Here is a 13,887-nt window from a genome sequence, read left to right as displayed (position 1 = left end):
CATGTATGTTCCATAAGTGACGCTATTTACTATTATTTTGTCGAGTGTATTATACTGTGATCCTCAGATTAAAAGGACATTTTCTGTACAAACTATAATTAAAGCCATAAAAATTTGCAAGTTTTTATGCAAGTGCTCCATGTGGTTATTCCAGCTTAAGTGTTTGTCCACAAAAATGTCTTAATATTTCACCGCTGATTCAGGCTGGAGTGACACATATTCACATGGGCAACAAAAAAGTAGGAGGATGCAAGTATAATGTCTGTACGGGTTCACAGGCTTATGTGGACTTCTGGAGCGCAAAATTTTTGTTTTACAAGGATGGACAAAAATACCTCTCTGGCATTCCTGGCGTGTCTCTGAACAAAGGAAAAATGTGATAAACGAGGCAAACACAAAAATGAACTTCAACTTTTTCGGGACTGACCCACAGGCCACCCACCGTTCATATATGAACAATGGTTCTCAACATGCAGAAACCTTCCATGGGTTAGAACACGTAGCCATATTCCGACAGATAGTATGACAACTATAGTTTTGTTTTCAGTGTGGTTCACTTTTCTGCAGGCTATGATGTAGAAGAAATAATTACTTGGAGTGGGGTGGTCTGAAAAATCAATAAGAAGGACGGTGAGCTAGTGTCGGGACACGCTATGAATTCAGCACCATTTGTGTGATTCTGCTGCTTCTACTCCGGATTGTTTTGACGGCAGCAGTAGCAAAAAATCCGAAGACAAATTCACAAGCTCAGACATCAGCTCAGACGCTGAATCAGTCAAATACAGTAGTAAACAAAGAAACATTTTGAAGATTAGTAGAAGCCCTTGTAAGGTCCGGCGTGTTGCCGTTTGTATTTTTGGCATACTTGGCTGGGAAGGAATGTCTCGGCGGGGTGCTGTGGTGCGAACTGCGCATCTGGTCTACTCCTGGCGGTGGGGCACTCGTGCTGGGAGTAGTTGTTGCTTTGGAGCTGGGGCAAGAGGCGCCAGCTCGACTGCAGGGACGCGGAGTCTCTTGTCGCTCTGTTTAGCGGTCAGCGCGGCTGACCGCTAAACAGAGCGACAAGAGACTCCGCGTCCCTGCAGTCGAGCTGGCGCCTCTTGCCCCAGCTCCAAAGCAACAACTACTCCCAGCGCGAGTGCCCCACCGCCAGGAGTAGCTCCAGATCGCCAGGAGTAGCTCCAGCCAAAAGACCAGATGCGCAGTTCGCACCACGGCACCCCGCCGAGACATTCCTTCCCAGCCAAGTATGCCAAAAATACAAACGGCAACGCGCCGGACCTTACACCTTCCCCCCAAGACTCGGGCGGTCTATTGAAAGCTAAGCCGAGAAAACCAACAAGAGAAAGGTTGTAAAGTTCAGTCCGACCACCGGCAAACCGATAGTGCCTCCCCCACGCAAACTGACCTGGACAGGAGATATCGAGGTACCTGGGGAGCTAGCAGAGGCCCCCACTGACTACTTGAAAAACCTTAAAGCGTAGCTCGAGATCGCGGCTGACATCGCAGAGCTAACGAGCAGCAAACAGCAAACAGCAAGAGGCGTACGCGTTGCACTACAACAAGCACGCGATGGTGAAAACCTTTCGTGAAGGCAAGGCGGTTCTCGTCTTTGATGACAAGAGGCCAGGGAGTACCCAAAGTGGCTCGAGCCGGCGGTAGTGAAAAAGAGACACCGCGAGCACTCATACTATGTACAGATGAGTGACGGTCGCTGTATGCTAGTACATGCAAATAAGCTATGTCCCTACATCGGCAGGGTACAGTGAGAGTCATATTTCAGGATGACAGCGACTTTGGTGAAGTCGAGTATACTCTGAAGGGGTATGTTCCCAATTTTGCAGATATCGGTCTGCCACTGACACGCCTAACGGGGAAAGGCTCACCGAATAAGATACCATGGCCAGATGACGCAGAAAAAGCCTTCAGCGCCTTGAAGAAAGCTCTATGCGAGGCTGTTTTGTTGACCACTCCAGACCCGCAAAAGCCGTATGTGCCTTTAACGGACGCGTCGGCAGTAGCTACCGGTGCCTGTTTGGCGCAGCTTTCTGACGACGACACGGAGGCGCCCGTAGCCTTCGCCAGTCACAAGTCCACTCCAGTGCCAATGAGATGGGCTGCAATCGAAAGGGAGGTTTACGCCGTAATATGGGCGTTAAAGAAATTTGAGACGTGGGTGTTTGCTGCCACCGTAACCGTTGTCACCGATCGCAATCCTCTCTCATTCCTTATGAGTAGTGTGCCCCAAAGCATGATACTTGCTCGCAGATGCCTTGTCTAGAATCCTCAACGCTTGTTGGAACAGGCCACTAGCTGACATCCCGCAGTAACCGCTGGGGACAGTGGGCCAGGGAATGGTGCGTGAGCAACAAACTGTAATCGTTGTATTCGAAATGTGCACGCTAAAGCCGAACTCAGTGATCCTGTGGAGCATCTGTGTGTGTTTATTTCTTTTCGAATCATGTGTTTGTGGATGTATGTAACGAAGGGTCGCACAGCCAGGCTCACCTGCTTCCGTAGCTGGCGTGAGCTTCAGGACTCAACCGCCACTTGCCGAACCTTTCTCTTGTTGGTTTTCTCTCGGCTTAGCTTTCAATAGACCGCCCGAGTCTTGGGGGGAAGGTGTAAGGTCCGGCGCGTTGCCATTTGTATTTTTGGCATACTTGGCTGGGAAGAAATGTCTCGGCGGGGTGCCGTGGTGCGAACTGCGCGTCTGGCCTTTTGGCTGGAGCTACTCCTGGCGATAGGGCGGTCGCGCTGGCGAGCGCTGGGAGTAGTTGTTGCTTTGGAGCTGGGGCAAGAGGCACCAGCTCGACTGCGGGGACGCGGAGTCTCTTGTCGCTGTTTAGCGGTCGGCACGGCCGACCGCAGCTGTTTTACTTTCTCAACAACTCTTGTACCGCCTCTTGTTCTTTTGTATAATGTTCTCCGGTTGTTTACCAAGTTGCTCCACTACCTTACTGGCTTGCTCCACCATCCAGTCACCCATCAACACCGAACCAAAAACTTTACTGCCCTCTACAGTAAAATGACTTGGACTGGCAAAAATCTTTACAACAGGGTGTTTCAGGGAAGACTAAGTAATTAAAAAAAAAATAGTGGGTTCAAAATAAAGGTAAAAAATTATTTGCCGGAACATACTCTCTTCCGCGGCATACATAATATGCTGCAAAATTACTTTATTATCAAGCTAATTACCTGCTTCATTATCGCAGTTGTGTGGTTAGTTCCAATGGGCTACCGCTGCCTTGTGCTTCACGCTGCTCAGTGCCGTGAATGTTCAGCCATTTCATCCCCCTTCCCAACTTTTTGCTGCACTGTTACACTCTTTTTTTACTTTATCAAAACACCACACCACCTTCTTTCCACATTCGTAGTTGGCTTTAATTTTTTTTTCCCCTGCGCGCTGAATGCTTTGCCTCATGGCACCAAGGCCTTCGCAAAACTGGCTTCGAAACTTGCGAGCCTCGTTGCCAAGCCATCTCAGAGTGCCATTTTATCGTCATTCGTTCATCACTCGTTTTTCTCCAGAAAAATAAAAATACAAAAAATCGCTACACAATCTGAGGTAGCGCATGTTTCATTTCATTTTATGAGAAATATGTCACAGCAGCCAGAAGCACTGCACCATAACCGGTTTTTATGTAAATGCCTTTACTAAAAGCAAAAAAAAAAGTAGTCAGCTATGAAAGATGAACTAGGACTGCAATCTCTCATTACTATATCGGAGCTTTTCCTGTATCTGAGTTTACTATAGCAGGTGTATTACCGTGTATTTTAAAATAAAGTTCTGTTTTGTTAATCCTTCCAGAAGTTGCTTGGGGTGTAGTTGTCTCATAATATTTCCAACTTTTTTATCTTTGTGCTTTCATGGGCGCTTTAAACTGCATTCACTTTCCACCTATTCTAAATAACTGCTAACTTGCTGTCACGTTCACGCTTTTCAGAGTAATGCAGCCAGAAGATTGACGATGTAAAGACTCAAAGGATGTTTATTTTTTTCAATCTTTGTTGAGACTGGCCAGATTGACAAAGTAAGTTGTCAAAAGAGACGTTTGTGTGAGCTGAGAAAACTCGCGACTCTCTGTTATCGACATTTATGAAGACTTTTCCCAGGTATCAAGATCTAAAGTGACCCCCATAAATTTGAAATGTCAAGTGCCATTTGTTGAGGAAAACAACTGAAGCGCAGCTCAATACCTCCAAACCTGCAAAAAATTAGGATTCCAAGATGATAGAGAAATCAACATCTGGTGGGGATAAGTGATAAATAAAAAACAGTGATTTTAATAGACGAATTGAAGTTCTTGCGAGTGGAAATAATTAGGATTTATTGTATACTTTTCCCACAAATGTACTTCATTAGATTAATCATCAACTCCCCCCATTTAACCATAGAGGTGGGAATGGTACGGCGTGGGACTGGTTCTTATTTTGGTCCCAATGAGATTCAGGAATCTGGGCTTTGAATATGAGTTTAAAGAGAATGGTAAAGCCCTCTTCTATGATAGTGAGAAATAGACAATATGCGAAATGTAGAGTGCCATCTTTTTCTTAGCACCCCAAGAGCTACGCCCGCCATGTTTTTTAGGCCAAACAAACAAAACTGCTGCCCTGCGCTGGGTAAACAAAGCTATGCTTCGTGTGAAAAATGAGTCGGGATGCAAATGTTGCACTACGGTAAGCACTCTGTGAGAATGGTACGATGCAAGCGAGAACCAAGCATATATCAACCTTGCGTTTATTTTCTTACTGAGCACGAACATTCAAGAAATGCATTGCGAGCTATCCCATGTAAACATGCCATCCAATACACAGCATTTACTTCCTACAATGATTTTCCACAAACCTTTGCAGGCCGTTCGCGTTAAAAATACGATACAAAATATGCTATTTGTTATCTGTAAACAAACAAAAGAGGAGCTCAACAATGAAACGTTTTCTTCTTTGTTTTTTTCCAGCCGGCATATGCCAGTGCTGCTCAAGCTTGCAGTCTGGCCACAAAGAAGAACTCATTAAGTACTGGCAAACTGGGTCCATATGCTGCGCTCCAGCCACAAATCTCGTTTGGTTATGTCCTGCGCTGTTAAGTACGCTGATAACCAAACTCGTGCCTAGTTCGATACGTGTTCACTGCAAAGAAACTGATGTGCGGCGTTCCATTTTTTTCAGGGCTTCTAGAACCGCTATTCACTCGATTCAAGTTTGTTCAAAATGGTTAGTTATTTCATCATGCTGAACTCGAGAAGTATGACAGTATACTGAAATCTTTTTAAGCAGTTCAATTTTATTATTGTTGCCACAAGCAGCGACGGTTTGTTCCGAAACAAAGCCTTACCACTTCGTACAACTCTGGTAGTCAACAAATTAAATGTAGGAAGCCACCAAATCATGCGAACTTCACCAGGGGGGTGGCATGCTGCGATTTCCGCGTCCACACTACAGGAGCCACCACTGTCAAAATGATGCCAGCGCACCAGTGGCAGAGGCAAAACGCAGGTTGCGCTGAGCCTAATACAAATATAATTTCCAAACCTACAAAAGCATGGGACACAATACAATACAATACCGGTTAATTTTGAAACGAGCCACAAGCAGTTGAAAGCATTTAGCTGCGAAAAAATTATCTGCCCGTGTGACATATCTCCCCCTCCCATCCATTTGAATCATCGGTGGAGAGAGCAGCGGCAGGCGTAGCCAGCCACCACGAGTAAAGCGTGCCGTTGAAGTTATTTGAAAGTGAGAAGTTAAAAAAACCAACTTGATGGGCTAGTATTGTGTAAAGAAGCTGTGCAGCAGCACCGGCTACTAAGGATCTAAAGGTTGTTTTTTGAAAGTGAGCGAAAAGAACCAACTTGATGGGCTAGTATTGTGTAGAGAAGCTGTGCAGCAGCACCGGCTACTAAGGATCTAAGGGTTGTTTTTTGAAAGTGAGAAATGAAAAAAACTACCTTGATGGGCTAGTATTGTGTAAAGAAGCTGTGCAGCAGCACCGGCTAACTAGGATCTAAGGGTTGTTTTTTGAAAGTGAGCGAAAAGAACCAACTTGATGGGCTAGTATTGTGTAAAGAAGCTGTGCAGCAGCACCGGCTACTAAGGATCTAAGGATTGTTTTTTGAAAGTAAGTGAAAAGAACCAACTTGATGGGCTAGTATTGTGTAAACAAGACATGCAGCAGCACCAGCTACTAAGGATCTAAGGCTTGTTTTTTGAAAATGAGAAGTGAAAAGAACCAACTCGATGGGCTAGTATTGTGAAAAGAAGCTGTGCAGCAGCACCGGCTAATAAGGGTTGTTTTTTGAAAGTGAGCGAAAAGAACCAACTTGATGAGCTAGTATTGTGTAGCGAAGCTGTGCAGCAGCACCGGCTACTAAGAATCTAAGGATTGTTTTTTGAAAATGAGAAGTGAAAAGAACCAACTTGATGGGCTAGTATTGAGTAAACAAGATGTACAGCAGCACCAGCTACTAAGGATCTAAGGCTTTTTTGAAAATGAGAAGTGAAAAGAACCAACTTGATGGGCTAGTATTGTGAAAAGAAGCTGTGCAGCAGCATCGGCTAATAAGGGTTGTTTTTTGAAAGTGAGCGAAAAGAACCAACTTGATGAGCTAGTATTGTGTAAAGAAGCTGTGCAGCAGCACCGGCTACTAAGGATCTAAGGATTGTTTTTTGAAAATGAGAAGGGAAAAGAACCAACTTGATGGGCTAGTATTGTGTCGACAAGCTGTGCAGCAGCACCGGCTACTAAGGATCTAAGGGTTGTTTTTTGAAAGTGAGCGAAAAGAACCAACTTGATGGGCTAGTATTGTGTAAAGAAGCTGTGCAGCAGCACCAGCTACTAAGGATCTAAGGATTGTTTTTGAAAGTGAGTGAAAAGAACCAACTTGATGGGCTAGTATTGTGTAAAGAAGCTGTGGAGCAGCACCGGCTACTAAGGATCTAAGGGCTGTTTTTGAAAGGGAGCGAAAAGAACCAGCTTGATGGGCTAGTATTGTGTAAAGAAGCTGTGCAGCAGCATCGGCTACTAAGGATCTAAGGACTGTTTTTTGAAAGTGAGAAGTGAAAAGAACCAACTTGATGGGCTAGTATTGTGTAAAGAAGCTGTGCAGCAGCACCGGCTAATAAGGGTTGTTTTTTGAAAGTGAGCGAAAAGAACAAACTTGATGGGCTAGTATTGTGTAAAGAAGCTGTGCAGCAGCACCGGCTACTAAGGATCTAAGGGTTGCTTTTTGAAGGTGAGTGAAAAGAACCAACTTGATGGGCTAGTATTGTGTAAAGAAGCTGTGCAGCAGCACCAGCTACTAAGGATCTAAGGCTTGTTTTTTGAAAATGAGAAGTGAAAAGAACCAACTTGATGGGATAGTATTGTGAAAAGAAGCTGTGCAGCAGCACCGGCTACTAAGGATCTAAGGATTGTTTTTTGAAAGTGAGAAGTGATAAGAACCAACTTGATGGGCTAGTATTGTGTGAAGAAGCTGTGCAGCAGCACCGGCTAATAAGGGTTGTTTTTTGAAAGTGAGCGAAAAAAAACAACTTGATGGGCTAGTATTTTGTAAAGAAACTGTGCTGCAATACCAGCTACTAAGGATTGTGCGAGTTCTACAGTTCCTGCTTACCACAGGTATTTTTTACACTTCATCTGAAACGTTAGCAAAACCAATACAACCGACAGCGATGCTGTTAGCTATCTTATGCCGGTGACAGTTACTACCTGAAGCCGCTACGACGGAACATTCAGGAATGTTTTAGTGTGCTTTTGTTAGGCGAGATTTTTTTATGCTTCTATAATGATTTTGGTAACATGATTACAGTGAAAATGCAGTCGTGTTGCAGTTTCGTCAGGTCAGGTCTTTTCATTGTGAATGCATATAAGTAAGCCACTGGCGTCATGATACTCATGTGCAAATGCGTCATTTTTGTACACGCAATGTCGAGACTGATGTTTTGTTTGAATGAAGCATGCAATTCATGCCAAATATTTTGTGTTGCTGCCTGGCTAATGCGCGACCACTTTCGCGCACCAAGACGCATTCTGCTACAGCTTTACTAACACGCCTGAGGTGCTGCAAGAGAAGAACCAATGAATACTAAGAAGGGATGTTGCCTCCGCACACAATTTGCGCGATGGAGTGAACGGACTCGGGGAGTGTAGCGCGCTCACACGGGTCGGTCGTAGTGGCAGAGGCATGGCGGGGCACACGCCATGACGAGGCAATGGTGATGACATGCCGGCCACATGCTTGTCAGCCGTTGCATGGCCGGACTCTAGCAGCAGCGACGACACTTGAGTACAGCCATGGCTGGTCATGACCTTCGAGATCACACCACGCGTGGTGATCTCGGAGGCCATGGTCCGTTGGTGCTAGGTTTTGTCGAGTACGGCCACGGCCGTTCGTGACCTCCGATCACCACGCACAGAGGTGTGATCTCGGAGGCCATGAACCGTTGGTGCTAATTTTTGTTGCCGCCGCTAGATGACGCGGCATGTGAACGCATGAGCGATTTAAACATACTTCGGCGGCGCTGCTCGAGTCTGACAAGCCGATTTCTGTATACAGTCGAACCCGGATATATCGAACTCGAAGGGGATCGCAAAAAAGTTTGATATATCGATAATTCGATATACAGAAATTGGCTTGTGATGGCACTTACGATGCGAAAAAACGATACCGTATTTGCCGCATAATCAACCCACTCGCATAATGAACCCTCTCTCCACTTTTGCGCCCGAGAATTTGAAAAAAAAAAAAAGAAAAATGCTTTAAGGCCAGCTCGCTCACATGCAAGCGATTGAGCGATCTCAGCAACGAGCGGCAGCGACAGAGCGAAAAAATTCCAACTTGTTGGAACTGGTCCCGCTCGCCGCTCGAGCCACCGCGGCAGCTCAAAACAAGGTTTCTGTGTCGCTGCAGCAGAAAATCGCGAGCGTTTTCGCTTGCATGCCGATGGCGCGCGTCACTCCGTTTCGGTCGTCGCATCCACAGTTCATTTCTTGGCAGCGTGTCGCATCCACAGTTCATTTCTTGGCAGCGTGCCAAGATGTTGCGCAGCGATAACGTCAGGGCGCGTTTATCTTTTTATAGCTCCTCCAGTGGCGGGGAGTGAACTTGGCAGAGTGCCCGTGATGGCTTGATTGCACAAGTCTGGTTCGATTTATCACGCAGCGCTTGGGGCGGGCGTCATGATCGCAGCAGCTGACAGCGTGCTTCCCTTGATTCATACATGCAAAGATAAACAGCTCCCGCAAAAAAAAAAAGAAAAAAAGCCTGCCACTTCTTAACGTCCGCAGCCGCCATATCTTACGCTACGTCGCGCGTACAGCACAACGATAAGAAAGAATGACACTCGCAAAAAAAAAAAAAAAAACAGAGAGCTGCCGCTTCTCAACGTCCGCAGGCCCCGCAGGCCCCATAGCCACGTCAGCCGCCGCCTGCAGAGGGTTCGCAACACACGCTGGAGAAAGCGTCCCACGTCTGTCTGAAAACGGGCTGAGCTGGCTTGGCCCATGCGTAGCGCATGCTGAAGGAGAGAGCTCGGCAAAAGAATGGGCACACCCACGCACATGGCTTGCAAACGTCATGTGTTGGCGCGCGGGAAACGATAACTGCAGATGCGCGCGCCTTTGGCGAATGGGCACGGCGCTGTCCAGAACTGTCCCTTAACATTCCTTTCGCGCGTGGCGTTTTCAAGCCACGCGGCAAACGGCCAAGAGTGATGCGATCGTCTTTGGGGAAGGCACACTTTCCAGTGCATAGTGCGGAGTTCGATATATCGAACGACCGGCGAAATTGAGTTCGATATATGACGCGGCTTTCCTATACTTTTACATGGGATTTTCAAGGGGATATTCCGCGAGTTCGATATAACCAAAATTCGATATATCCGGGTTCGATATAACCGGGTTTGACTATCGAATTATCGATATATTGAACTATTTCGCGATCTCCTTCGAGTTCGATATATCCGGGTTCGACTGTATATATATATATCTATATTGAAATCAGAAAACTGAAATATCATACCTTTTTGTTTCCTACTGTATCAGCTAATAACGTAGTTACAGCCACCGCAATCACCCGATTCTGTCGTGTTTCTCTCCTCTCGTTCCCTCGCAAAGGTTTTTCACTCTCCTGCCCGGTCCAGCCTCCGCAAAACAAATTCCCCTTCCTGCTCCGCGTCTGGCGGGAGGTGGGGCGTGGCACTCCGCATGCGCGAAAAAAAAAAAAAAAAAAAAAAACTGGCGAGGGAGCGCACATTGCTGGATTTAGTCCGGCCGTGGCGAGGGAAAAGCGCGCAGCGAGCGATAGACACCCATCCTTCACCCTCAGACAGCGAGACGGACCAATGGACGTCATTTTCGACAAATATGTCATAGCTGCGTCTCAACGGGCCAGCGCAAGGAACGGGGGGAGCTGGCTTCCCGAAGGAGAGTATGAGAGAGCTTTGATTTCTTTTTTCGCTGCTTTGCGGCGCGCGTCACTGTAGCATTTTGTACAGACTATCTCTGCTACACGATAGAAGCATTGAGCTCCTTTGCTTAAAACGTCATACTCAGGACAGTGGCCCTTTAAGCAATTATACGTGCTGACTCTGTATTCGCATCTTTTATTTCCATTTGCTAGAATTTCAGTAACAAGGAAAACTTGGGCACGTTAGATGGCTCCTCCAGAACTTCAACAAGTGCAAAATTCTTTCAGACAGATCGAGTACGGTTTGAACACCTAGAACCACTCCTAGAGCAAAACTTTCAATGTTATTGGCAAATTGGATCACGCTCCATCACCCTTTGCAAAAAGTGCCAGCCATAAACCACAAAAAGTTTAAAAACACAAAAACTGTAAGCTGTGCCATGTGCGGAGAAAGACAAAGCTGAAAAAAAATGTTTTTTAGTAATGTTACGAGAAATTTCGTAATGTTACGATAACGGCACACCTTCAAAATGGACTTCAGCAGCAGATAATATATTAGTTCCTTGGCAATTTGGCTTCACTCACTGACTTGTTAGTGTAAGTACACCAGAATCGCAACAATTCGCATGGGAACTGAACAGTGACCACTGCTTCCAAGCAGCACTAAAAAAAAAAAAAAAAAAACGCAGGTAGGAGTGTTAAATTTTTAAACTAACAAAAGAGACACATAATTATATTCTGAATTAAATTTATTTCACTGTTTCATCTTGATATTCATGCCTTTTTTTTACTTTTAAAAGTTCTTTGGCAAGTTCACAGCATGTGTTCTTTTCTTCACGTCATGTAAGGTAAACAAAAAATCTTGTATCTGAAAGGCTATCTTTTGGACGGCTGCATTTTAGTATACATTTTTCTTGAAAGAGTTAACATGCACACAAAAAAAAGGAAACTGCAAGCCATATTTTCATAAGCAAGAAAAGGAGCATTGTACTGCCTTTTGCATGTCCTTAATCTTATATTCATGCTCTTTTGACTTTCCATGTTATGTACTCACCTGAGAGGTCCTATGATTGGTTTGCTTTGAGAGATTGTGAGTAGCTGCCGAGGCATAGGTACCAGTGTACGTGCTGGGTTCAAACATAGCCTTGGCATCAATGGTCCTCTGTGCAATGAGTGCTTGTGCTTCCTGCAGCCACAATATTTATTGCTCCATTATGGCACTCTTCCCCTTCCCTATGGTGTACATAAAAGCTACACACCAACAGATTCAGCAAACACTGAATACCAAGCAAGTTTATACACACATGGAGCATGCACTCTGAGCCTGCTGCCACTGAGCCTCGCACAGCCCGACTAGTCGCCTTCCATATGGTGACACTGAGCATGTAGAGGACATTAGAAAAACATGACAGTCCTCCTCGTTCCCAATTTTTAAAAATACTTTCTGCAAGACATGACTCGAGACTATTACACAAACAAGCCTGAATCCTGTTCATAGGCTTGGTGTATGCTCCCAACCTGGACAAATAGATCATGAAGAAGTCTGCAGCTCAAACACACTTGTGCAGAAATTCCCTCAACTGATATTTATCAGAAACTTTGGCCCAGGCAGACTTCTCTTGCTCCACAGCAAAACTTTCCATGAACCAACTAACGAAGGCATCACTTATTTATGCACGAGCACTAGAGGGGACCTGCCATGGAGAATGTATTGCATTACACATGAGCAATGTAACGCTCCCTTAGGCCATGCAGGAAGAGAATATGAAATCCTACATGGCCGGACACTGATAGGCCAGTGGGTTGTGTGACATCCCGAGACCACATGACATGGCAGGAGTTGCACAGAAAGGCATTCTGTTACATGCCTTGAGACGAGAGGGTGAGATGGCAATCAAACCCACCGCGACCTTCGGATCCCAAGTCCCCCACGCTACTCACAGGGTCGTGCAGGCTCGCGTAGCTTCATAGGGCTTTATATTTATGTCAAGTGGTCTTTGACGTAATGTCTGAGTGAGATCCAATGTCACAACACTACACATAGTTTAAATGATGTATGTAAGCAGACCACAAGAAGAACTAGTATCTGAATTATCAAAATAATGCAAGAAAAAATAAAAAAAACAACATATGAATGGCTAAAATGTCTTTGTGTGAGTCAACATGAACCTAAGGAACTGACAATGATACCTACTAGCACATTTCCATTGAGTCGCCAAACACGAGCACTAGATTTTTCCTCCTTATGCGCAGGGGGGCGCAGGGTGGGTGCTCCTGGCCCGACGGGGTTGGGACAGGTAGGCCACTGCCCCTTGCAGTGGGGGCTAGCCTGCCACCATATTTTTATCTGCTGTAGGCCGTCGTTTGTCCGCCGTAACAAAGCGCAACAATATGAAGACCCAATTCAAACTCCACTTTTTTGATGACAATAAAGGGCAACTAATTTCACCCACATTTATGCATTCTATAAGTACTGGAGTACAGTTGGACAAGATCCTCTAAAGAGTTCATACACTAATCTTGAAGCACTCTAGGCACAATCTTTAAATAAGACCCTTGCAACGTTTCCCCTGTGAAGAACCTTACCTGGCTGCGCTGACTCCTCATGCTCTGTGACCTGCACCTGCGCTCTTCTTCATCGTGCATGTCTTCCTGAAGCTGCTGCTCCTGCTCCAACAAGAAATGCGCTCAAGTGAGCAGCATAGTTTTTCTAAAACCGATGCCCCAGTAACAGCCTGGCCCATGTAGCTCTTCTCTAGAAGGCATAGGATAAACAGAAGAATGCCAAACTTATCCTGCAAAAACTACAGCTGCACCCTCCCCCCATCTATCTCCATGCTACTGATCATCAATATGCAAGACTCTCAGTAATTTTCAAAAATAGAAAAAACACCAGCTTCTTTGGCCTGGTATTGCCCATACAACTGAGAGATGTTAACTACTATTTAGCAGCTAGTTTTGTAACTGCTAGACTAGGGAGCCTGATTTATACAGAGGATCGCATCTCACTGTTAGTAATGCCCACCTCCGTCTTTAGATTTTTGGAAATCAGATTTTGGTCACCGCAAGGAACTTGTGGCCTGCAAAGGGGCAAAAGCAAGCCTATGAGAGTGGACCACAGGCATCAGCTCAGGCACCATGTGATCCTTTGGCAGTGGGCTTGAGCATTTTCTGGAAATGCATGCAGCCATGCCTGCGAGCGTGCATCGCTCGCTTGCTGCCTGAACCCAGCCACTGCTCTGTGGCGCGACTTGAATGCGCAGTTTCAGCTTTACCTCTGTGCAGGCCCCAAGTTTCTTGCACTGATCAAAGCTTCACTTCTGTGCATCTAAAAGCTGATATACTACATCCCTCAGTATAAACCATGAGGGCTACTGAATTGCTAAGTAAGTTTACTAATAGAGATTAATGAGCATGCTAATTAACACATGTAACCTGTATTCTGCTACACACAAATGCTGAGAAGAAAGTGCCCTTT

At 45.6% G+C, this 13,887-nt stretch overlaps 1 protein-coding gene across 5 annotated transcripts in view; it reads right to left on the bottom strand.

Moving 5' to 3' along the window:
- Positions 1 to 13,887, bottom strand: part of Abp1 (Actin binding protein 1) — a 53,606-nt gene that overhangs the window by 14,353 nt on the left and 25,366 nt on the right. For 4 of the 5 annotated variants that reach the window (XM_084591551.1, XM_084591549.1, XM_084591546.1 and 1 more), the window contains 2 exons: positions 12,996 to 13,079; positions 11,464 to 11,595 (listed from right to left, as the gene is read on the bottom strand). In XM_084591551.1, the coding sequence (XP_084447677.1) occupies positions 11,464 to 11,595; positions 12,996 to 13,079 (216 nt within the window). The remainder of the gene's footprint in view (positions 1 to 11,463; positions 11,596 to 12,995; positions 13,080 to 13,887) is intronic. The other variant, XM_084591548.1, reaches the window with a different exon arrangement.

The sequence above is a fragment of the Amblyomma maculatum genome, chromosome 1 (assembly GCF_055883805.1).
Source record: "Amblyomma maculatum isolate TAMU_Amacu chromosome 1, ASM5588380v1, whole genome shotgun sequence".
Lineage (NCBI taxonomy): Eukaryota > Metazoa > Arthropoda > Arachnida > Ixodida > Ixodidae > Amblyomma > Amblyomma maculatum.
The sequence above is the reverse complement of the archived record's forward strand: the minus strand, read 5'-3'. Positions and strand labels throughout refer to the sequence as shown.